General features: G+C 34.7%; 1 protein-coding gene across 1 annotated transcript in view; it reads left to right on the top strand.

Moving 5' to 3' along the window:
• LOC120349594 overlaps positions 1–27,995 on the top strand; it is a 158,208-nt gene that overhangs the window by 100,809 nt on the left and 29,404 nt on the right. Inside the window, exon 4 of the mRNA XM_039420008.1 lies at positions 2,804–2,891. Within this exon, the coding sequence (XP_039275942.1) occupies positions 2,804–2,891 (88 nt within the window). The remainder of the gene's footprint in view (positions 1–2,803; positions 2,892–27,995) is intronic.

The raw sequence follows: 27,995 nt of genomic DNA, 5'->3' as shown, positions 1-27,995 counted from the left end.
TTTATTATAATATTTCAAGTGAAAATTGATAAAAAATAGTCAAGTTTTTGGACGTGTGAATGCTGACGGATTACAAACACTGACATTTTTGAAGATTTCTATCTGCTACTTATATCATATCAACGTTGACATATAGTCCAGGCAATATAATGCTCAGAAAAGTGTATAGAAGGAAATGTTTGGAAGACAATGTTTGACCCCACAGTTCTGTTAAGAGTAGTAAAGAGGTAAACATATCAAAAGTCCCCACCCCTACCTCCTGTCCTTAGCACAGGTGGGGGTGGTTTAAAGGTACCATTTTTTGGTTTATCACATAAAACTAAAACATTATGTACCCTAAGGACTTGAGTGTCATATAACAAATTAAAGCTTACATAATTTCCTATAATATAATTTATTCCACAACTTTTTTCTATATCTCCTCTAGTTTTCCAGATATCCGCTCTTGAACGTGTGAAATTTCTGAAATAAACACGTTTGGCACCAATTTTTTCCTATTTTTGCTCTTATTACTTTTTTTAAGAATCGATCGGAGAAATCCATCCTGATTATGAGCTTATAAGGCATTAAATTCTCTTCAATTTTATGTATAATTTCATACTCTTACGGATTTCCCTACACCTTTTGCAGCAGCTCTAGTTTTGAGTATGAAATCTCCATTTTTGCAATAATAATAGACCAATTGACAAAGGAATTTGGAGGAAATGTTTCAAACAACATTCTTGACATTGCAGCTTTGTTGAGACTAGTTAGGTAAAGAACATATGAAAAGTCCCCATTCCTAACTCATGTGCTAAGGTGATGAGGGTGGTTTAAAAGTTGAATTTTTCAGCGTTTCACTTCCACGCTCATATATTGAGAACAATGGGTTCAACCGACATAACTAACAAATCAAAAATGAAGCTTGATAAATTCCCTACACTTTTTGTTCAGTAGAATTTTGTGATATTCCAAACAGTTACCGAGATATTCGCTCATGAAGGTGTGTAATTGTTAAAATAACAGGTTTTTATCCAATGTTTTGCTCTTTCAGGGCGTATAACTCGCCAACACTAATTCTTGAGTGCTTTAAAGATCATACATTATTAAACTGTTGCATACACCATTTTATCTACCATCACTCAAGTACGGTATCAAATTGTTAGGTTGGAAATCAACCAACTAGCCTATATTATGGAAAATTATTGGGATAACGTTGTAGTTTTGATATTAATTTTATAGGTTGATAAATGTAATTTGAAGGAATCAGAAGGAGTTCTGATACGGAACTTCATCATTTTTAATATTGAGGTACATGAACATTCAATTTATGATTTTTTACACAAGTAAGGAGAAAACTATAAGTTTTTGCTATTAACAAAATTTTGTTAATAAAAGCAAAATTAGTACTCAACTACTCCTATCACTCATTTTGAAAATATAGAACCTATAATAATTATTGAATATAATGGAGCTCAACAAATATTCGAAGAATTAAGCTCTACTTTGACAATCTTTGGCATTGAAGTCCATGAATGACCAAGTCGTAGTGAAGCAGCGGCATAAGGAAAAAGTCTGGTGTGGCGCACTCACACAACTTTCCTTGCTCATTGAACTGTGAGCCTCATTCTCAAACGAGAATAATTTAGGGGAATAACATAATGACGATTGGCGGTAACATATTTGAAACTGCAATCAGACTACTGTATATGTGTATTATATAATTGTTCTCAGAGTTCTTTTTCCATTGTGCAAATCGTGAAATTCGATGATTTTTTCTCAAGTCGTCAAAACAGCTGTTCTACAGATGAAATATCTCGACTATATGTGTTCTTTTTATAAACTGCTCTACCTACCTACCTATTGCACGAGAAGGAGGTTACAAAGTCCCTTTCTCTAGGATGGGGTGGACCCCCTATTAGTTTCTCAGGAAGGAGGAGACTCAAGCCAGTTGATAGAGCTGATAAATAACTATACAGGGTATGAATTTGAAAAAAGTCATTTTTGAGAAAATGGTAAAAAACATGGTTTTTTAGTAATCATCCGCCATTTTTCTTAAGAATATTACGGAACTCCTGCAATTTCCCAGAAATGAGACTCCCATGTCAGTTGATAGGGCTTATTAATAGCTATTCATGGTATAAATTTAAAGAAAATCGTTAGAGCTATTTTCAAGAAAACCGTGAATAACATGGTTTTTTAGTGATTATCCGCCATTTTTCTCAAGAATACTACAGAGCTCCTGCAATTTTCCCAGAAATGAGACTCATGTCAGTTGATAGGGCTTATGAATAGCTATCCATGGTATAAATTTGAAGAAAATCGTTAGAACTGTTTTCGAGAAAACCGTGAACAACATGGTTTTTTAGTAATTATCCGCCATTTTTTCCGCCATCTTGAATTGAATTTTATTGAATTCCTTATTGTCGGATCCTCATGGTATAAGGACCTTAATTTTAGACTTTCAAGTCAATCGGTTAATAAGGAATGGAGTTATGGTGTTCACAGACATGTATGTACACAAACACACACACACACACACACACACACACACACACACACACACACACACACACACACAGACTAATACCCAAAAATCATGTTTTTGGACTCAGGGGACCTTGAAACGTATGGAAAACTTGAAATTAGGGTACCTTATTTCTTTGGAAAGCTATACTTTCCTTACCTATGATAATAGGGCAAGGAAAGTAAAAATAATATTGAGGGTGCAGGGAGCAAGAACTCGACCAAGCTGTTAATGAGTAGTATCTCTGAGCTTCATCACTTCTATCAAAAGTTTACTAATATTTATGATTTTTTATAGAATTTGTGAAAGAATTATTTGAAGAAGTAAGAGGAGGCAGAACTATTGATGAGAAAGTCTTCTTTAGATTTCTGAAACGAAATACCGGGTAAGTCATTTTGTAGACTATTCAATCTTAGCATAGTCATTCAAATTACCCATAATAATAATCGTTTATTTATTCTCCCCTAGTGGAAGTGATCAATAGAGATCAATGAAAAAAAATGTATTGATATCAATAGGTATTTGGGCCAATACACATCAATAGGTATCCATGGATATGTATTGATGTGTATTGGCCCAAATACCTATTGATATCAATACACATCAATACATATCCATGGATATCAATACATAACCAGCTGTATTGATATCAATGCACATCAATACATTTCCATGTATATGTATTGATGTGTATTGGCCCAAATACCTATTGATATTGTCACGTGGTAATTTAAAACCACCAAATATTTTAAAATGAACCAATGAAATGTAATAGAACTATAAAATTGGAAAGAAGGTTAGACCTACTCAAAGGATAAATCAACTTAAATCAAGTATCATTAGCGATTAGGAGTAATAGCGTTATCAAAAACGATAGGGAAACATGTATAATTGTGATTTAATAATCATGAGAACCCATTGGTAAGATCAAGAAAAAAATTATAAAGCGGCATACTTATTATTGACGGATTATAAAAAATAAAATACATGAACATTGAGGTTAGAATTATTTGTTTACATTTTGAAAAGAATTAGTCGATCTTGGATAAATCAATAATTATTAGAATCAATACTGAACGAATCAGCTGATTATTAGATCAACCCATATAACAGGTTGAATTATATAAAATTTACTCATAAAGGATATATTATGTATACTAAAGGAAGTCGATGTGTAGAAATACGAACATCCATTATTTCTGTATAAATATTTATTATAATCTAAAAAAGCATAATAAATCAAGAGTATACAAAACTCATATAAAAACTAAATGTATTAACATCGCATGTTAGGATTTATTTATGAAATCAATTTAAGATAAACACTCCATACATTTGTATAAAAATTCTTTTTTAGTTATTTTTTTCTATTATAAAGCCGAGGAAGCCCTGATTCCCAAGGCAACCAATTGTATTGAGTTTATTAAATTGAAGGCCAATCAGAGAGTAGCTTACAGAATTATTCGTGGAAGAGACAAATTTTTCTGAAAACCTCCTTCTTCTGGCTTAAGATCCCGACCTGAGAGGATGCACATGGAGTTTAGGGTTCTTTCTTCCTCTTTTTAAAATTTTAAAACTATTAAGCCAAACCCTTTTTTAATGTAAAGTATTTGTATTAAATGTCAATTATCTGTGAACTCAGTGCTGTCAAAGAGTTCGTAATTTGTAACGATTCCCATAAAAATATCTTTAATTCGAAAGAAACTTATAAAAATCTGGATCACGCGTTAGCCCAGCAGTGACGAAAAGGAGCCTACCTAATTAATTATTGGAAATAATTAATTCAATCCACGAGACCATCTAGAACTTCAGTTCAGTGAGTGATAAGTCAAACGAGCTCGTTTTTTCTACGTTCAGTGGGGTAATTAATAAAAAAGCGCTATTCAAATTAACTTGAATTAAATAAAAAGTCACCACGTGTTGAATAATATCACATAGTTCATAAGAACATTTTATAAATTTATTTAATATATGTAGGAAGCTTACTTCCATGCACAGCCCGAATTCATATAAATCCCTGAGATCTCATGTTTGAATATTAATTTATTAATTATAATTTTGTTAATTGAACAAAGTATATCATATCAAACTTATAGACCGAACAGGTTTTTGTTTGCAGAATTTTGTATTGATTGGAAGTATAAGTATCAGTATTAAATATAATATATTTATGAATTTGAAACTCACTATTGTGAATATTAGCAAAGCCTGTGATAATTATTCAGATTTTAGAAATAGATTATTTAAGTGAATTATAGATATATCGAATATTTTATGCACATCTTTTTTATGGGAATATATTTTGTGTTTTATGTCAGCATACAAACTCATAGAATTTTTTATTATATCCTAACTCATCTCGTGATATACAGTTTGAGCTGTTTTAATACCAACAAATATTTAGCAGCACTTAAAATTATTGAATCAAGTAATATTAATCTTATTCAGAGCACTCAATATTTATCATCCTTTGATTATATTCATCTCATCTACCAGAACAAGTATATTAAGAAATTATATTAATAAGGTTCCAGTTATATCATATAAGGATCCAGAGAGCTTCAAGAACTGGCGTTGTAAGTTCTAAGGAATTTTGGAAGGTTGGAAGGGTATATTGGTGAATACTTGTATTCACAACGAGCGTTTTAAGAATCAACTAGAAACAACTATAGTTGGTCCTTATTATTCTCTAGTGATACATGGTTACTGATAATCAGTCATCAAATATTCTTTTACTTTCCTTATTGGTATTCTTCAAGAACTTCATAGAAGCAGTGGTAAGAATTATCAATCACCGGTCACTGTACCTTATGGTGATTATTTGTATTTATAAAATTCATGTTTCTACCACTGAGCTAGAGCTGAGGTTTGAACCCAGTAATTTTGCGAGCCGGACGGCCTTAATTTTTTGTGAATTTATTCGCAAAAGAGGGAATTTAGAGACTGCTCTTATAAATATCAGAAACATTGTATTATCTGTGAAGGGTTTACAATTCACAACTTCACATAATGGCTTCACAACGTGGGACTCTATCATAAGAGATAACCCCTCAGGAAGCACCATTTCACATAATGGCGCCCAACGTGGGGCTCTATCATAAGAGATAACCCTTCAGGAAGCACCATTTCACATAATGGCGCCCAACGTGGGGCGTGATGATAAGCTTACCTACTCAATCTCACTATCAATGATTCATAAAATTATTGATAAAACTGAAAGCTGCAAGAAGTATAATGTGAAGTTGATTCAACAAGATATATCTGATGATCTATAGTAAGTTTCTGGCTAAAATAATTGAGTTGCTCTACAAATTGAAATTTTTCAAGCTGCAGAAATACAGACAAACTGTATCACACGAGTTTGATAACATAATTCTCATAATAGAGGAAAAATTGGATGGAAATTTCCATAAAAGTTATAGTAAAAATTTGATTTTGATTTTTGAATCTAGATATTGTATGCTGACCAGGGGTATAGATTATTTGAAATATAATCGCATAGCTATTAGTAAGGAAGATAAAACCCTACCTAAAATTTTAAGAACTATATTAGCGTAATCTATCTATGTTGATAAGCGTACCTGTATCACTCGAAGGTCTTTTCGTAATATAGTACATGACACTTGAAATTTTTAACACCACACAATTTTATCCAGAATAGGCACTATCACTGAATCCATTTTAATATTCCTGAGGCTATTTACTCGAAGTATTCCATAATAACATCACCATGAACCAGTCGCCAGCTAACTCGCAAATCTCCTACTTCAGCGACCACCCCCAAAGCTATGTAGCTACGACACCAGCTGACCAACAACCACAGGACAATGCCGCGGAGACCCCACGAGAGAGAGAGGGAGGCAGCATATGCTCCATCAATTTCGACCCGCAGAACTTGGCCCATTTGTCTTCCACTAAGATCGATAACGTCGTCGAGGTAATAAATCCTGATGAGAATCCAGCTGGCAGAGATGAGGGAGTGAGGGCGTCCAACTCGGTACCGGCGTCTTCGCAGATCACTCCAAGCGTCGCCGAAGGAACGGAGAATGCCGCTACCCAATCGCCATCCGATATCGCCAGTCAACCGCCATCCGCAACCACCAATCTAGGAAAAGGCAACACCACATTAAATTCTTCAGTCGGATATACTACAAACCTCATAGCAAACGATTCCATAAATGAATTTAAACTCTTGCTCAGCCAAGCCTTGGAGGGAGTGACTGAAAAAATACAAGAAGATATCAATGAAAACACTAAAGCCATCCAGGATAAAGCGGAGGAAAATACTAAAATCCTACAGGAAGGTATCAAAACTATGGATGACAAATTTTCTAGCTTCAGGGAGGAAGTGAGAAATATAATAGATACAAAAATAGATACTCAATCTGCAGTTATCAAAAAGTTGGAAACTCGTATAGATGACGTCACCTGTCAAATAAATGAACGGTTGGATAACATACCAAAGGAAGTTGAAAAACAGATGGACGTATTGGGTAAGGTGCTAGGCACCACTATCATGGGAACTGTCATGGAAAACGTATTAGAAAATAAAGATGAGATAGAGTCCAAGGTGGAGGAAAATAATAATAAAATAGCGAAAATAGTCAAGGATCAAAGTAACATGCAGACAGGTATAGCGAATTTAACGGAAGAGGGGGCAAAATCACGAGAAAAGTACGGCATGTTAGAGAATGCTATAGGCGGACAACAATTGAAGCTAACTGGATTGTATAATGAAATGAATGCGAATAAGAAAATTATGAACGATAACTGGATCGCAAATGAAGAACGAGTCTCCAGAATAGAGACACGTATGGAAAATATCCCAGTCAGTCGAGTGCAGCATACACCGAATGAAGTAGTGAACGGCACTCAACTTTTTCAAAATCTTGGAAAATTTGATAATTCCCATCGTCATATGCAACTCAGACCATTCATAGATCAAATAAAAGCTATTCAGGAATTGATACCCACCTCTTGGTTAGTATGGCGTTTCCAACTGTCCAGTCTACTACTCGGCGAGCCGCTGATGTTCTTCCAGAGCCGGATGCGAGATATCAATAGCCTGGAGGACTTCATCTCCCAATTCCTGCAGCAGTATTGGAGTGAACGTAAGCAGATGGACGCACTATCAGAGATTATATCATGCACATATGATAATAGAGGCAGACAGTCATATACTGAATTTGTGGCTAAGATGATGTGCAAAAATTCGCAACTAGACGAATCTTTGGCGGATGCATCACTAGCAAATATATTATCAAAAAAGCTTCCTTTCAATGTTCGCATGACATTAGCAGTATCCTCGATTGCCAGTTGTAAAGAATTAATGGAACATTTACACTGTATCCAATCCGTTACTTCTGAATCCAGTCAGGTAAACGATCACGCAGGAGACTCCAATCATTCTCTTCAGCATAATAACAATAGCTTCAGGAAAAACTATAATGGTGAGAATCAAATGTCAAATGCCGGAGCAAACACCCGATATCAAAAATACCCTGAAAATACTAGCAGAGGTCAATCGTTTGAAAATAATTCTAGAAATAGATCTCAATATTACAATAGTAAACAACAAGATAGAGGAGCATATTATGGTGGCAGAGATCACTTAAATGGGAATAATTACAAACGAGATGGAGGTCACAAGAATCAAGGTGAAACACATCAAAATCAACAACCAGAACAAACCCACCACCGCAACAACCCAAATAAAGATGTCAAACATGCATCAAATACGGTATGCAAAAAACAACCTATACTAAGTCTGCTATTCCCCCCCGAGGATCTACCACCAATAACCAGCCCACCACCGAAAATAACATGCAGCCTAAACACCGGAATAATTAAAGAGTTGCCAATAATAAAATCTGAAAATGAAATACCGCCTCCATGCACTGAACCTGAACCCCAGCATGCAATAACCCCACAACCTACCCGGTTTGAACAGCCACCACCCAAGCATCGTTGGATTCACCCGCGGCACACTAGGTTCAAAGAACAAACCACTACCAAAGTAAGCCAAAAGTGTGACCAGCAGGACGACATCGGAGTGAACCCTAGAGTCCAACACCGGAAGGCCCACCGGAGAAAGCGACCAAGAAAACCATGGAAGAGAGGTTATCGCCCGCATGCCAAATTCAAATACCACCAAAAAGAGGCACAGAAACCAGGCAAACATGGAAGGAAGACAGCATGCAGGGAGGAATACCGGCACCAGGAGGAAAGGAATAATTGGACTGACATGCACCCGAAGCACACACGGTTCAAGCAAGCAGCTTACCGTCGTGGTTGCACCTACGGAATAAATAAAAGGAATATGCCAAAAGTAAATGGAGAATTAATAACGGATACGGGCCTGGATTATGATAAAGGAAGGAATTATTATATGAAATTATGGAAAGATGAATTGTGTACATTAAAATTGAAAGAAGGAGTGAATTGTTCATTGGAAACGGGAGTATATGATTGGTATTTAAGGAAAGGTTATGTTGTGAGAAACACGGTAAATGCATTGATTTATTTTGTGAGGATTATTATATTTATGGCTGCGATATCAATTAAGGAAAATATCGTAAAAGTACTGATGAATGAGGGCGTGTCTTATGTTGAGAGAATCAGTTCTAAAATTTTCAAAACTAATCTGAAACTCAGAATGATTCAAAATACACCAAGTAAATACTCTAGGCTAGCCAGGATAAGAGAGCTGATGGAGAACCAGTCGTCAAAACCGCCAGATTATTTACAGAATCAAAGCCCATGCCTCTAATCTCAAGCCGTATTATCGAGACAATAAGCGATAAGAAAGTAAACAATAATATTTGGATTCACTGAACCTACCTGTCAACAAATACGTACCAAACAAACGCCAGGCAACACACTTATTTAGCAGACGAGTATTCATTTCGACCAGCATACCTGAAAATAAAGAAAGAACAAATTTAGAAACCATCTTTAACACCATTCTTACTAATGAAACAAGTGAATAAATAACTTCCAATTTGAAAGCCAGCTTACCGTTGTATATCGTAAAGAGGCATCAAAATGGTGACAGTTGAATAAATAGAAGCCACCCAAACATCCAAGGATCAGCTGTTCACTGCGAGAACCAGAATGATCAGTGCCTGTTAAGTTGTCTAAGTTGATACCCCGAATAAAAAACTCAAGTGTCATATAAATGTGAATTGTATGTAGAGATATTATAAAAATATTAGATTATTATTATTTATGTGTAAACTAATTGAGAAAATCACTAAAATTATCCGCCAAATGATCAAACCGCATAGTTACCACCAAAAGCATTAAGCCAAAGTTTCAATGTATCAGATGAATAAGAAGTTCTTGTTAATAAAACTTACCAAAGATTATCCTTTAAAAATATTCATTATATGAAAGCAAAGCCCAAATTCTGCAAGAGAATGAAATAAAAATGTACAAGTCACTGTTCTATGTCGAGAGAGAAAAAATATTATATTCTGCAAGTCAGAGAATTACCAGTTTGTTAGGTTGGCAATGATTTTGCACTAACGTTCAAATGTGCTTCTGGCCTGAGGGCGGAGCGTGGATTAGAAAAAAGGTTTATATTGTGTATGGAGGAGGAGATAATTTTTATTTGTGTATTGTGTGTAGAAGGAGATTGGCCGATGTAAGGCGTATGTATTTGAATTGAATTTATCTATTGTTGTATATGTTGTCGAATTGTTAGGAGGTAGAATTCTCAGTAGATTTATCAACAGACTTTGTAACATGTATGATTTCTGATCCAAAACCAACTGGATCATAAAATTATATTATATTCTCGAATTGTCGTTTTAAATCAGAAATCAGACGGCGTATTGTGTCACGTGGTAATTTGAAACCACCAAATATTTTAAAATGAACCAATGAAATGTAATAGAACTATAAAATTGGAAAGAAGGTTAGACCTACTCAAAGGATAAATCAACTTAAATCAAGTATCATTAGCGATTAGGAGTAATAGCGTTATCAAAAACGATAGGAAAACATGTATAATTGTGATTTAATAATCATGAGAACCCATTGGTAAGACCAAAAAAAAAATTATAAAGCGGCATACTTATTATTGGCGGATTATAAAAAATAAAATACATGAACATTGAGGTTAGAATTATTTGTTTACATTTTGAAAAGAATTAGTCGATCTTGGATAAATCGATAATTATTAGAATCAATACTGAACGAATCAGCTGATTATTCGATCAACCCATATAACAGGTTGAATTATATAAAATTTACTCATAAAGGATATATTATGTATACTAAAGGAAGTCGATGTGTAGAAATACGAACATCCATTATTTCTGTATAAATATTTATTATAATCTAAAAAAGCATGATAAATCAAGAGTATACAAAACTCATATAAAAACTAAATGTATTAACATCGCATGTTAGGATTTATTTATGAAATCAATTTAAGATAAACACTCCATACATTTGTATAAAAATTCTTTTTTAGTTAATTTTTTCTATTATAAAGCCGAGGTAGCCCTGATTCCCAAGGCAACCAATTGCATTGAGTTTATTAAATTGAAGGCCAATCAGAGAGTAGCTTACAGAATTATTCGTGGAAGAGACAAATTTTTCTGAAAACCTCCTTCTTCTGGCTTAAGATCCCGACCTGAGAGGATGCACATGGAGTTTAGGGTTCTATCTTCCTCTTTTTAAAATTTAAAAACTATTAAGCCAAACCCTTTTTTAATGTAAAGTATATGTATTAAATGTCAATTATCTGTGAACTCAGTGCTGTCAAAGAGTTCGTAATTTGTGAAGATTCCCATAAAAATATCTTTAATTCAAAAGAAACTTATAAAAATCTGGATCACGCGTTAGCCCAGCAGTGACGAAAAGGAGCCTACCTAATTAATTATTGGAAATAATTAATTCAATCCACGAGACCATCTAGAACTTCAGTTCAGTGAGTGATAAGTCAAACGAGCTCGTTTTTTCTATGTTCAGTGGGGTAATTAATAAAAAAGCGCTATTCAAATTAACTTGAATTAAATAAAAAGTCACCACGTGTTGAATAATATCACATAGTTCATAAGAACATTTTATAAATTTATTTAATATATGTAGGAAGCTTACTTCCATGCACAGCCCGAATTCATATAAATCCCTGAGATCTCATGCTTGAATATTGATTTATTAATTATAATTTTGTTGATTGACCAAAGTATATCATATCAAACTTATAGACCGAACAGGTTTTTGTTTGCAGAATTTTGTATTGATTGGAAGTATAAGTATCAGTATTAAATATAATATATTTATGAATTTGAAACTCACTATTGTGAATATTAGCAAAGCCTGTGATAATTATTCAGATTTTTGAAATAGATTATTCAAGTGAATTATAGATATATCAAATATTTTATGCACATCTTTTTTTATGGGAATATATTTTGTGTTTTATGTCAGCATACAAACTCATAGAATTTTTTATTATATCCTAACTCATCTCGTGATATACAGTTTGAGCTGTTTTAATACCAACAAATATTTAGCAGCACTTAAAATTATTGAATCAAGTAATATTAATCTTATTCAGAGCACTCAATATTCATCATCCTTTGATGATATTCATCGCATCTACCAGAACAAGTATATTAAGAAATTATATTAATAAGGTTCCAGTTATATCATATAAGGATCCAGAGAGCTTCAAGAACTGGCGTTGTAAGTTCTAAGGAATTTTGGAAGGGTATATTGGTGAATACTTGTATTCACAACGAGCGTTTTAAGAATCAACTAGAAACAACTATAGTTGGTCCTTATTATTCTCTAGTGATACATGGTTACTGATAATCAGTCATCAAATATTCTTTTACTTTCCTTATTGGTATTCTTCAAGAACTTCATAGAAGCAGCGGTAAGAATTATCAATCACCGGTCACTGTACCTTATGGTGATTATTTGTATTTATAAAATTCATGTTTCTACCACTGAGATAGAGCTGAGGTTTGAACCCAGTAATTTTGCGAGCCGGACGGCCTTAATTTTTTGTGAATTTATTCGCAAAAGAGGGAATTTAGAGACTGCTCTTATAAATATCAGAAACATTGTATTATCTGTGAAGGGTTTACAATTCACAACTTCACATAATGGCTTCACAACGTGGGACTCTATCATAAGAGATAACCCCTCAGGAAGCACCATTTCACAATATCAATACACATCAATACATATCCATGGATATCAATACATAACCAGCTGTATTGATATCAATACAAATCAATACATTTCCATGGATATGTATTGGCCCAAATACCTATTGATATCGAAACAAATCAATACATATCCATGGATATCAATACATAACCAGCTGTATTGATATCAATACACATCAATACATTTCCATGGATATGTATTGGTCCAAATACCTAATGATATCAATACACATCAATAGGTAGCCATGGATATCAATACATAACCAGCTGTATTGATATCAATACAGATCAATAGCCATCTATAAGCAGCCTGTCTCCTTTATAGAAAAAATCCTCTTTCAAATTGTAAGAACGTGCATCCTGGGGGGTTATCTCTTGTGATAGAGTCCCACGTTGTGAAGCCATTGTGTAAAGTGGTAAATTGCAAATCCTTCACATGTGATGCGGTATTCTTGATATTTATAAGAGCGGTTGCTAAAATCCCTATTTTGCAAATAAATTCGCGAAAAAGTTAAGGTCGTCCGGCTCGCAAATATGCTGGGTTCAGACCACAACTCTAGCTCAGTGGTAGATGCATGAATTTTCCAAATATAATTAATCACCACAGGGTTCAATGACTGGTGATCAATAATTCTTACCGCTGCTTCCGTGAAGTTCTTGAAGAATACCAATAAGGAAGTCAAAAAGATAATTGGTGACTGATTATCAGTAACCATATATTCAATCGAGAATAATGAAAACCAACTATGATCTTTCTAGTTGAATTTTAAAACGCTTATCATGAATACAGGTATTCACCAACTTACCCTTCTAAAATTCCTTGGAACTTACAACGCCAGTTCTTGAAGTTCTCTGGATCCTTATATGATATAATGTAGGCTTATTAATATAATTATCAGTAAGACCTTTCTGGCTGAATAGTATTTCTATCATCAAAGGATGATAAGTGATAAATGCTCTGAATAAGATCAATATTAATTGATTCACTGCTTTTATATGCTGCTGCCGAATATTTCTTGGTACCAAGACAGCTCAAACTGTATATCACGAGATGAGTTAGGATATAATAAAAAACTTCTTAGATTTTGTATGCTGACATAAAACATGAAATATATTCCCATAAAATAATATATATATAAAATATTCTTATATTTATAATTCCAATATATATAAATTCTTTAATAGTTCAACAATAAATTATCACAAGGTTTAATAGCATTCACAGTTGTGAGCTTTAAAAATTATAAATTTGTATTTAATACTGATACGTGGACTTCCAGTCAATTCAGAATTCTACAACTTAAAACCTGTTCGGTCTGTAGATTTAACATGACATACTTTGATCAATGAGCAAATAATAATTAATAAAAATAACAATTCAATAATCTCAGGGTTTTATGAGTTCGTGCCATGCATGGAAGTAAGCTTCCTAAATAAATCAAGTAAATTCATAAAACGTTCTTATAGACTATATGATAGCATTCAACACATTGCGAATTTCTTAAACTTGAATTAATTTATATAGCGCTTTGATCAATTCCCCAATTCACTATTAAAGGCCGGCTAATGAGCTCATTAGAACTAAGACTCACAGTAATGATGTTCTTGAAGGTCTTGTAGAGTGAATTAATTATTTCCAATAATTAATTATGCAGGTCCTTTTCATCTCTGCTGGGCTCGCGCGTGGTCCAGATTTCTTATAAATTTCTTTCAGTATTAAAAATATATTTATGGGAACAGATTACAATTAAGAACTCTTTAACAACACTGAGTTCACAATACTAGTTGTCCTTATCTATTCACATAAACCTTCCCTAGTGTATATAATATATATATATATTGTGAGTAAGATTTATAATTTAATTCATACTGGTTGGTCGAGCAAATCAGCTGATTCGTTAGGTATCGATTCAAAGAACTGTCAATTGATCCTAGATCGATTGATTCATTTAGAACAAAAACAAAGAATTCTAACCTCAAATGTACATGCAAACTTTTATTTTTTATGATCTGCCAATAATAAATAAGCCGCTTTATAATTTTTATTTCTGCCAATGAATTCTCATTATTGTTGGATTACAACTTTGCTTGGTTCTCTTATCGCTTTAGATAATATGATTACTCTTTATCACAAATAACATTCGATTTTACTTGAGTCACGGAATAAGCATAGTGTTTCTTTCCTCTGTGCTTATACATAAGTGATATCAATGTAAGAAAGAACAGATTATATACTTCTAGATGGATGGAACCAAGGCCGTACCCAGAAAAAAATTTCGGGGGGGGTTGTGATTCTAGGCGGGGTCCTAACATACATTGTGGTCCGAAGGGCCAAATAAACCCTTTTAAAAATTGTAAAATAACCCTTTTTCAGACCATTAAGTTTTTATTGACAAAACGAAGCTTTGATGGGCTTGCCGCTTGGACCATTTCCATACAAAGCCGTTTGTTGTTCTCTCTGGCTGGCTCAAAAAAGTGCTCATGGCATTAAAGCTATTCGGTAAACTTTTTTTTCATTAAAATTGGATAATCTTTGTCAATATAATTGTTAAGATCATTATAAGAGTGAGAAAGAGTGGTAACTGAAATTTTTAAGTGGTCTAATAAGCGAGTTATGGGAGTTAAGGGTCGTTGAATTGCTAAATCCGTTTTCTTTCCAGATCATAAACGGTTTCGACTATATTAACAGAACTTCTCTTAAAAATTCAAAAAATGTATCTTTCCAAACTAAAAAAAATTATTCCCCATATCCTTCATAAATGAAAAAACTGGTGTGGCGCACTCACACAACTTTCCTTGCTGTTATGAAAATTGATCACCTGACGGTAGTGTTCCCGAGCAACTCAAGTCTACTATTTAAAGATCTAAGCCAGCTGGTGACAGGTCAATAACGCAGCAGACACACGAGGTCTGCTATCTCTTCATAGTGAATGATTTTATAGAATCAACAGTTTGCAATTCAATAATCTTATTTTCTCAAACATCAAGCTTATTTTCAATTTTAGTTGAAAATATTACTGAACTTTAATTGTAGAGATTTTTATGCTCAATCTTTTCCACTTGAGATTTTTTGTTTAAATTGTACCTGAAGCCTGATAATTGGGATCTAAAATCAAACTTTGCATAGATGGGGCGCAGCTCCTGAAATTTTTACAGATATGGGACTTGTGTTAGTTGATAGAGCTTATCAATGACTATTTTAGGTATAAATTTGATCAAAATCGTTGGAGCCATTTTCGAGAAAATCGCGAAAACCCCTGTTTTTGACAACATTTTCGCCATTTCAGCCGCCATCTTGAATTACATTTGATCGAAATTGTTCGTGTCGGATCCTTATAGTGTAAGGACCTCAAGTTCCAAATTTCAAGTCATTCCGTTAATTGGGAGATGAGATATCGTGTACACAGACGCACATACACACACACACACACACACACACACACACACACACACACACACACACACACACACACAGACCAATACCCAATACCCAAAAACCACTTTTTTGGACTCAGGGGACCTTGAAACGTATAGAAATTTGGAAATTGGGGTACCTTAATTTTTTTCGGAAAGCAATACTTTCCTTACCTATGGTAATAGGGCAAGGAAAGTAAAAAGTAACATTTTTTGTAAATTCGATAACTTGTTTATTTTGGCATAAATCGCGAAAAACGCATATTAGAACAAAGCCAATGATATACTGAATGTATTAGAAGAAAAACTCCAATGGAAAATTCAAAACCGTTTATGATCTGGAAAGAAAACTGAGTTTAGCACTTCAACAACGATTATATAAGCTACGTATGTGAAAGATAACTTTAATATAATTTCCACCGTTATGTGGTCTGTGGTGAATAGGAAAATTAAAAGACAATACAAATAGACTTAGCATCGTTTAATGCACCACAAAATTGTGTATGTAACGTACTTTTAACTAGAAATTGTTTTCAACTTTGAACTCTTCTTTATTTACCTATGAGAATAATTAAATAATAGCCTACTTGAGAAATTCAGTTCCCATGTACATGAAAATTTTTATTTTTGAGAAAATTTCGGGGGGGGGTTCCAACCCCTGTGACCCACCCCCTGGGTACGGCCTTGGATGGAACAATATTGGAAAGATGTTATCCAACGGTATTTGAATACACACCCCTGACTGTTACTGTATGGGAGTACCACCAGTAATTTATAATTTTTCAATTTAAGAAAAGAGTGGTTATAGATAAAATAGTGTACTCAACGGTTATAATCTTCTCCTATCTATATTTTTTCTTCTTATCATTTCTCATCTTCTTCCTCTTCTTCCTTCTTCTTCTTATTTTGTCTCCTTTTTCTATTATCTCCTTCTTCGCGCTTGTTCTTCTTCTCCTCCTGTCGTCTTCTTCTTCTTCTTTCACTAGCTTTGTCCGGCAAGGACTGATTTGTTTTTGTATTATGGAGTCCCTTTTGTATAAGGTACCAAGAACAATAACAGGGATATTTCCAGGGCTCTAGAGAATAATAATACTAATTCCCTATGTCCTTTTGCTAAGTTGAAACGTGTAGCAACGTGAGTTGAAATGTATAAGTTGACCTAAATTTTTGAAGGCTGATCTTCGAATTGATAAAATTATAGAAACATGATCACAAGCAAATCCCTAAGAACATAATGGAGATGGAGACTATTCCTTTTAACATAATCATGTTTCCTCATCATTATCACCATCGTCAAATGATACGAGTCGATCCATTCGGCGTATTCACACCGATCCATTTCATCTAGAAATACCATCATCTGAATATTATGGTAACAATGAAGTGAGCGCAGAAAATCTTACTGGCACTGACTGTACAACTATGAGATTAAGTCAAGACTAGACAAGGTCTAAGATTCAAGTCGACGGTTTTGCATTTCTCTTTATGTTTAAATATTTTTATGTTCCGCATATACGGCGAAACGCGGCAATAGATTTCAATGAAATTTAACAGGTATGTTACTCTTTAAATTGCGCGTCAACGTATATATACAAGGTTTTTTGAAATTTTGCATTTCAAGGAGAAAGAGTCTCTTTCAAACGCCAGTATTATCGTAAAAATCAGACTATAGAATTATTTATCATAAATCAGCTGTCGAGTGGATTATTAATTGCATGAAATGACGCATGCAATTAATATCCCAATGTAATTTGGTAAAAAATCAGCTGTCGTGTGAACTATTGCAAGCGATGAGGCATGCAATATTGATAACTCAAAGTAGGTAGCTTATTATTTTCTCCCGACTTTTCTCTGCTTTCAACTTGGTAAGTAGGTACTTCAACTCGGTATGATTGTAGCTGTTTACAACAAATTATTAGCATTCTAATGATAATAATTTTAATTAATATCAGTAATTATTGACGATACATTTCAAACAGTCATTAGTGGCTTACACACCGATATTTCGCCGACACGTCATAACAGCACATAATTCACCCTGATGGAGGCTGTGGTTTTTAACTGCGCGAGGTCTACTTTTCACAGAACTACTAGTTATTTTTCCAACTGAATAGGTCAACAAATTCTATTGGGAGACATCAAAGGAAAATGCAAGGTGCTGCATTGTGATAAAGTCACGTTCGGCAGACGCCAGTATGTTTTTTCGATGAATAAATTGAACGCAACTTTAGATCTCAATTAAAGATAGATTTCTCTAAGAGTGCTCTTTACTCAAAGGAAGAGTACATTCAACATTACTCCATATGAATGGTATTATGCTTTCTTTCCCTGTGTCTTGTGTATTTGTTACTGTGGGCTGTGTCTTTTATGTTCGACCATTTAGATTTTTTGACAGGTTCCAAATGCCCCTGATTTAGGTGGGCAGTCAATGCTATTTAATCTATCTATCTATGCATGTAACTGGTTCATAAATATGAAACATGAAACACCATTATGTAATGCACTTACCAAATGCAGTCCCAAAATAAGCACTACCAAATGCACTCCCAACTGGACAGTTGGGTTAAGCAAGCTTGAAGCTAGTTGAAGACACTCCCCTACACTTATGGAGGCTTTATAACATAAATCCATTGTACCTTGTTGTTCAATATTGTTTTTTCTCTCAGTAACTAAACAAAATAAAATAATTTTCCTCTCCACAGATGCAAATACAAGAAAAAAGTGGAACAAAACTATGTATGAACTTGAATACAAAAAGAAATCGTTAATACTATATTTATATACCAACACTTTAATAGTGTACTTCTACAGAAATACTATCTTAAACCAGAACCACATCTGCAAAGGAAATTAGTTGTAAATAGGCTACGATAGGATATGGTTGACGGTATCAATTCCACTTACTTATTATAATATTTACTATTCACTCTATAGTATTTACTGATTTTCCAAATTTGAATTGAATAAAAAGCTTTTCAAAAATACAGAATATAGGTTTCAAAGTTTCGATCAGTGATTTACTTGTCAAGTGGTCAAATTGACTATATAGATTGTTTTTCATAGAGGGATAAACTGAGATATAATAAATACAAGTTTTATAAAAATTGTTCTGTATTGAAAATTTGCCTGAAAACAAAAATTATCGAAATAATCTATCACTTTTAAACAAAGTAGGCTATATATACATATACAAAAGATACCATGTTACATCATTATCGTATCAACGGTAAAATAATAATATTAATTGACAAAATTAAATATCATTTGCAAATTATGTAGTATTGAAAAGCAGTAGTAATCTACTTAATTGCTTCTTAAATTTCATATTCCTTCGATAAATGATTCTTCTTAACTAAGTAGGAAACATACAGCCATCTATTATAAAGATATTTTGTTCTCAAGAATCAATTAGTACTCAAAGAAAAATCATGTGTGTAGGTCTACTGGCCCAATAATCCTAGTAAAATATTAAAAGAAAGATTAATTATTAGTAAGATGATGAATAATAAAGATCAATAAATTATCATGGGAATTGATTACACACAAATATAAGTACAAATTTCAATTCTATTATTATCCTTATTAGCTTATGGCTTTGAAGGGCGAGTAGACCCAAGGATTGGTCGCTGGAGGTCACCCGATAGAAAAATCCATCGTCAATATGGTATAATGTAGTATTGCGGAGCGTTACGATTTCCTTGACCAATTCCATGTCGACTGAATGTGTTTTGTCAACTATTGAACTCGCAACGCAAAGGCACAGGTAGCATCCTCGTAGAGGGGAGGCAAACAATACTAACTAAAAATCTATTTTCTCCAGGAAGGGTATAATATGGAAAACACATGTTAAATATTTCCTGTCGCCAAAGTGCAGTACTTTATACCTGGCACTAGAATTTTTAGAAATAGAAGCATTTGGTTAACTTTGGTTTTATGCTTCAGTGAACATAGTCTATTAGCAGGGTAGTTCTACCTGACGACAACACCGATGACTAATAGACCGGGCTTTCTAGAAGTACCTAACGGGAAACATTCGACTTGTTTCATGGAAGCAGGGCATTGTAATACTGAATGAGTATTTATAGTTCTATAAAGCAAGGCCTCTTGGTTCTAATACCCGAGACATCAGTCTGCAGATTGTTGTTATGGAATGCAGAAAACTTCTTTCACCACCCTTAGACAATAAATGCTGTTTCAAAAGATTGGAAAGATTGAAAGACATGCCACTTCCAAAATCTATGGATATGGTTTTAGTACTATATATATATATATATATATATATATATATATATATATATATATATATATATATATATATATATCTGTGAGTGTCGCATAAAGGTCCACACTATTATATGGTGGTCTCACCCACCATATAGCATTTATAATATATCGAACTTTCTCATTCCCACTCAACCACATCACTCTCTCACACATACCCTTTCCTTCGGGCTCTCTCTCTCTCACTCTCACTCCTCTCTCTCTCTCTCTCTCTCTCTTATCACACACATGATAATGAATTGAAACGCAGATTTCTGTCTTTGACACTAATATCATGCTTTAGTTAGATCAATAATGTTTCAAAAGCCATCTAGATCTAGGTGAACTATTTGTAACACAAAAACTAATAATTAAAACCACCCTTAATGAAGTTTGATTAGTCCCAACCGATATGGTTTTCAGTAACTTTAAGGACATGACAAAAAGACAGTAATTGTGGGTTGGAAACGTAATTTTGAATATTTATTATAATAAAATATAAATCCCATTTTCCCGGTGCTCTAAACTCGTTATTTAATAATAAGCCTACAGTTTAAGAGCCATCACTGATACGTCACTTAGTATAAATACAGAAAAACAAAAATCATAAACCTTATTCCGGGCCACTTTCTCATTAATTCTAAATTCTTGTATATGTGTGTGATAAACGAAATTTGAATTTGAGTTCACAACATTTTTTGAAAAACGTGCTTATTCTACGAAAATTGAAACCCCTTTCTTAGCTGGCGTCTAGGAATAAGAAATTTAATATATTGACCGATAAATACAAACAATTTGGATGTAGATTAGGCGATTAGGCCTTGTCTAAAGAATTCAGCTTATAGTCTGTCATACAATAAATGAGCAATTCAATATTCATAACATCTTAGTAGTCATCTTATGAATAGTGTAGTCATTCATCAAATCAGTCTTATCAAGTCATAATTATCATCACTCAGTACAATTGAATAAATTAAGTTGATTGAAAAAAAAAACTATTTATAAACTCACAGCACTGAATATCACATTTTCAACAATTTGAGAATTAATTCACGGAATAATATGCATTTTCATTCAGAATTAGATTTAGTGCGTTTTTTAATTTATTCAGAGGCCAGTTTCTTCTTATATAAGATAGGGGCAGATTATTGAACATGGAGTACACTAAATAGGGATAAATTTCAAGCTCTTACTCAATCTGACATTAGGAGTTACAATACTCTAGTAGTCCAGATAACAGTAGACCTCACTGAACATCCTTTGCAATGTGGTAACGAGAATCCTTTCCCATCTACTACAAATGCTATCTACTAGGAATAAAGTCATTGTTATAATATCAGGTCTTTTTTTAAAATGTTTGCCAATGGCCCCACTAATAAATCTGATCAGGCTGGTTGGAGACTTCCAATCAACCATACGATCACATTTCATTACATTACATTACATTACCAGGGCTACCAGACATTGTTTTGCAGTAGTCGTCAATATACTATATCATAATGGAAAAAGTAGAACTTTGATATGAAAGTAATGAACTCACTTCGTTACAAATAAAATCTATTGGTGTGCTAATCTAAACGTTGCACTACTTCAATCCTGTAAAAATGAATACCGATATAATACTTATCCTGAATTGATGGAATCCCAAGTCCCATTGCGCTTATGATAATTTTTAATATTAACTCAGTAAGATCAGAAAGTTATTGCTCAGTTGAATCAGAGCTACGATTAAAAAGATGATTTGGGAATTATCAAGTACCACTTTTTGTTTTTCACTGGGATTTTCATTTTGTAACATGTAGAGACGCTTGTCGAACAACAATCTGTTAAATTTCTATGGGAAAGATTTCATGAGGAAAATGAAGTTTTTCATTGACATTATCATCCGTAACTCGGAACGCCATGATAAATCTTGGCATCTAAAGCTGCGTTCACACCAAAGTTATTAACAAAATGTTAATAACTTAATCATCACAGATTATTATAGATTGAACGGCACTTGAAAAACACATATGTTCATCATGTGTATGATACGTTATGTTCAATCTAATAGAATCTATAGAATCTATAGAATCTATTGGTGTTAACGCAGCTTTACTCTGTGACTGTCTAAAGTTAATATTATATTAATTTGAATTTACAATTCGAGACCGCAGCTTGGAAAAAGAAGAGATGATTAGCTCATAATATCGGGGACCGAGCTTCGCTCAGGAGTACAAAAGCATAAACAATTTATTACGGAAGAAGGAATTATAATGAAAAACCATTTTGGCCATGTGGTTTTTAAGAAGCGGTGATGAATAGGTCAGTGGTAGGCTATTTGGCTTTTATATATTCCATTTCATATTCATATTGATTATTCTTTCGGGTTGAAGGTTTAATATATACTTATTAGATTTATCGGAATAGTTATCCTGGAGTTTGGTAGAAATATATTACATTTGCATAGAACTCAATTTATTTATTTAAGTTATCTTCATAATTCTATCTATCTCCTATCTAATTCTAATAGGTTACAAACCCATCCCTATATTATATGATACACCTTCAATCATAAACATATACCTGCATGATTAAAAAACAGCAGACATTCAATTTACTAGAACCAATAATGGAGTGCCTTCAAGTTCAGATGTAGGCAACACGCCTAACTTCTTCCTACATTCGCTACCTTGTCTCTACGACACTGACCTTGCTTCTGTGAAAACCTTGTTTCAGTGAGAACTTGCTTCTGTGAGACTGCCATTTATAGCGCTACTACTTTGGACGGAGACCTTGTCTCTATGAAACTGCTTGTCTCTGTGGGAACTTGTTCCTGTGAGACTGCCATTTATAGAAATACTTGCTCAAAAACACTACTTGTCTCTGTGAGAACTTGTCTCTGTGAAACATCCCCCTTCAGGCCATTGGCTAGCTTTGTCCATACTTCTTCAACACCATCTACGACAGCAAGAGTACATGATAACAATATTGTTATTTCCTCTAATTTTTTAAAATCATGCTCTCGTTCTTTTCTGTGTCACAATCAAAACGATTAACCGCTCATTTTTTGTATCATTATTTTTCCTCAGCATGCAATTCATCATCTCAGTTTTGTTCTATATTTTTCTAATCAATTACACTATTTCAGAATAGTTTTATAATTCATAAAGTAACATCACTTAATCTGTCCTAACACTTTTCTCTCTATTCCAACATTATTTTTCCTGTATTTTTATCATTATGATTATTTTGTTTTACTGCATCTTCCCTCAAAACTTTGTTCTTCATATTAATGTTTGCTACCAATCCACTAATAATTTTCTGTTGTTGTGATAAATCTCATTCAATTAGAAATGGTAGTGAATTGAGCATTTATATAGCTGAGAAACTTCCTTTCTTCTAATATTGAGTCAGACAACTGTTTTTCCCCCTTCTCTTCCATTCATAATAGTTATGGAGCCGAATTTCACTGGCCAGTTACGAGTAAGATCATTGAGTATTCTCAATCTCAAATCATTGCATGCATTCCATTTTTGTATTACTCTTTCAATATTATAATGTTGTTTTGTTGAATATGTGTTGGTGTGAATGTGGTACGTTTGTCTTTTTTAAACTTGAATCTTTTAATTTTAAGCTGCCTAGTTTTTGCCTTTTTCTTCTTGTTCTCTGCGTCATTAATGCCCAATCTATTCTACAACTTGAATGACACAGCAGTATAACGATGCTGCCGCGCTGAGCACCGGCGAGCTGCTTAGGCGGGCGGTCACTCCATTTCCCGGCCGACTGAAGATTGCTCATGTGAATGCACAATCCCTCCTCTGTCACATCGACGAATTCAGGCATGTATTCGGAGGCCAGGATTGTGACGTTGTCTTGGTATCGGAGTCTTGGCTGAAACCTGACGTTTCAAATAGGCTTGTGGAACTTGATGGGTATGTACTCCTTCGTAACGATCGCTTACATAAAAACGGTGGAGGTGTTGCTGCGTTTGTTAAGCACGCCTTGCTGCCGAGTCATAAGTATTCATCCGATTCATCGGTTCCAAATAGACCCGAATACATGTTCCTTGAAATTAAATCTCATAATGTTAAAATGCTGATTGGAGTATGTTATCGACCACCTCATATAGGATTCATGAGTGACTTTGGAGATACCCTGTTGCGTCTCATGCTGCCGTACAGCCATATAGCTGTAATGGGAGACTTTAACACTGACTTACTAGGACGTGACACCTATGACAAGACTCAACTCACGACTATGTTTTATACTGGTGGCATGACCCTGCTCCCCCTCCAGGCGACTCATCATACCGCTACGTCTGATACGCTCTTGGACCTGATTGCTGTTTGTGATGAGCGGTCGGCTGTTGGCCATGGGCAGATCCCTTTCCCTGCACTGTCTGCTCATGATATGGTTTACCTTGTATATGGCTTAAAAAGTCCCAAACAGAAGCCGAAAATCATTGAATACAGAGATTACAAAAACATCAACTACCATGAGTTATTCAATGAGGGGATGACATTGAACTGGCAAACCATTTACGCAACTAATGATGTTAATTACATGGTGAATGAGTTGCATAATGGTGTATCCTATTTATTCAATAAGTATATTCCACTTGTGCAGCGCAGAGTGACAAGGGATCCTGCTCCATGGATTTCAAGAGAGATACGTCGGATGATGGCCGAGCGCGATCGGTGTAGTAGAGTTGCACGACACACAAAGAGCTCTGTGGATTTTAATAGCTACAAGCGAATGAGAAATTTGTGCAAGCAGACCATCAGAAACGCCAAATCCAGATATTTCCAAAATCTGATCTCCTCTGCTGGTTTATCTGCTTGTAAGTGGCGTAGACTGAGGTCTGTTGGAGTTGGTGGAGAGGGGGGCGGGCCTGTTATGTCTCACTCACTGGACGATCTCAACAACTTTTTTACTGACATACCAGTTGGCTTGGATCGTGCCCATGACTACATCAACTCTTTGCCAGCTCAAGTAACTGGAGAGCCATTCTACTTTTCAGGTGTCTCAGCAAGTGACGTTTTGGCCGCTGTACTGAAAATAAAGAGCAATGCTATTGGGGCTGATGATCTACCATTGAAATTCATAAAAATTATGCTTCCCCTCATACTTCCCTTCATCACCCACATCATAAATACATCTCTCATGACTTCCGTTTTTCCTGAAAATTGGAAGTCATCTATAGTCATACCCTTAAACAAAACTCCCAACCCATCCTCCCTTTCAGACTACAGACCCATCAGCTTACTATCTGTGCTCTCCAAAGTACTAGAGGTGATTGTCCACAAACAGATGAGTGAATTTATTTGCAGTAGGGGGCTTATTAGCGACTTCCAGTCAGGATTCAGGTCTGGTCACAGCACCAATTCTGCTCTTCTCAAGGTGGCTGATGACGTTCGCAGAGCAATGGATGAGCCAGGGAGATCACACTCATTGTCCTTGTTGATTTCAGCAAGGCCTTTGACTGTGTGTTCCATCCCATCTTATTGTACAGACTGGAGGGTATGGGTTTCTCTCGTTCGACGGTGGCATGGGTGCGGTCCTACTTGCAGAATAGACGTCAGTGTGTGAGACTTGGGGGTTCCTCTTCGCGCTGGCGACCAGTGGGACGAGGTGTCCCTCAGGGTTCAATCTTGGGTCCTCTGCTATTCAGTGCATACATTGACAACTTGACTCATGTACTAAATACTACAGAGCATCACTTGTATGCTGACGACTTGCAGCTGTATAAGCATTTCAAGCTTGGTGATGCGGCGACAGCTGTGAGTGACATGAACCATGACCTTGCCCATGTGATAACCTGGACGGAGAATAATGGTTTAAAAATTAATGAGAGCAAATCGCAGGTCATGGTTGTAGGTCACTCAAGACTCTTGACTAGACTAAGCCTTAATGACTTACCCCGCATAAGAATAAACAATGTTCAACTTACTACAGCACCAGGGTGAAGAATCTTGGTTTGACTTTTACAAATACTCTCGACTGGACAGACCATGTAAACTCGACCAGTAACAAAGTTGTAGCTGGGATTAACTCTTTGAAAAGGATTGGACACCTTTTACCTTTTCCTACTAAAATCATGTTAGTTAAAACATTGATATTCCCCTTTTTTTTCTACTGTGACTTAGTGACTATGGACATGACTGTTCAACTTACTCAGAGATTGCAGCGCGCTCAGAATTACTGTGTGCGCTTCATCTTTGGTTTATGACGCGACAAACATATTACTCAATACTTTGGACAGCTCACACTTCTAAGACTGCACGAATACAGGAGTCTCCATGCACTCATGTTCCTCTTCAAACTCTTGAAATCTCGGTCTCCCAATTACTTGGCAGCAGGGTTTCGCTTCATGGGTGATGTTGGCAGGGGTGGAACGCGTCATGGAGCATGCTCATTGTCCGTTCCAATTCACAGAACTGAGCTATATAATAAGTCATTCCATGTTAGTGCGATTAGATTATGGAATTCACTGCCAGCTCATATTAGGCTGCTCGACAGTCAACGCCGGTTCAGTGCGGCTGTCGTGGCGTGGATCAGGGGGGGAGGGCTTAACTAGGCGGTTTTACTCTATGTTCTTTAGAGGTGTGAGTGTAAGTGTGATTGTGTGGGTGTGTGTGTGTGTGTGTGAATGTTTTGTGTGAGTGAGATTTTTTCACTATTAAGATTTCTTGCTTTTAGTTTTCTCTTTTTTTTCCTCTTAATTTATTCAATTTGTAGCGAATTGATTTAGTAGTTTCCTTATAATTTTTTAATTATCATTTAATTTCAAATTGTAATGTATATTATTATTTTTTTGTACTCATCATCGTGGGTTAAATGGAAGAGGGGGCTTCTATTGCCTCAATTTCGCCCACATCACTTTTATTGTAAAGTGTAAATAAAAGTCATTTATCTATCTATCTATCTATCTATCTGTTTCTGAAGAGCTCAAAGTTTCTTCCTGTATTGATCTGAGCAGTGGCGGCTCGTGCAAATACTAATGGGGGGTTCACATTTAACATGAGCAACAAGATCTAGATCTTTAATAATTTGTTAAACCCCATGTTTCAAGTGAATTTTGTTCGTTTCACGTAGTAGAATGTAATTTTTTATTCCTAGAAGAGTACTAGGCCTATCATATTATTATGTAGGTAACAAAATATTCTAATGGGTTGTATTATATTAAGTACCTATATAATAATTTGGATTTTCGTTTAATAATAATAAGTATTTAGATATACTCAGGATTCTCAACCTAGAAGATGTACTCCCATACTCCCATTGAATAATTCATGTACAAATCATAAATTATACAGAAAACAGCAATAATTTTTCCTCGATGTAAGATAATTTCCAATCAAAGAAATAAGGATTAACATGCTTTTAGAGACTTTGTTAACACTCACCCTCCTTCAAGTTGGCATTTACAGAGCATTTTTTGAAAATAAAATCCATCCTCCTCTCCTTCCTTGCTGCGAAAACATCGATCACCTTCTCATTGAAGTTAATGATATTTGCTATCATTTCCTTCTCAATAGTCAGCATTGCTAATGCTGATAGCCTGTCCTGGTTCATTGTGGAGCGCAAAAACGTCTTGATTCGTTTTAGTGTAGAAAAACACCTCTCAGCTTCAGCTGTTGTCA

This window comes from Nilaparvata lugens, chromosome 2, assembly GCF_014356525.2.
Source record: "Nilaparvata lugens isolate BPH chromosome 2, ASM1435652v1, whole genome shotgun sequence".
Taxonomy (NCBI): domain Eukaryota; kingdom Metazoa; phylum Arthropoda; class Insecta; order Hemiptera; family Delphacidae; genus Nilaparvata; species Nilaparvata lugens.
This window is presented reverse-complemented; position numbering and strand designations above follow the sequence as displayed.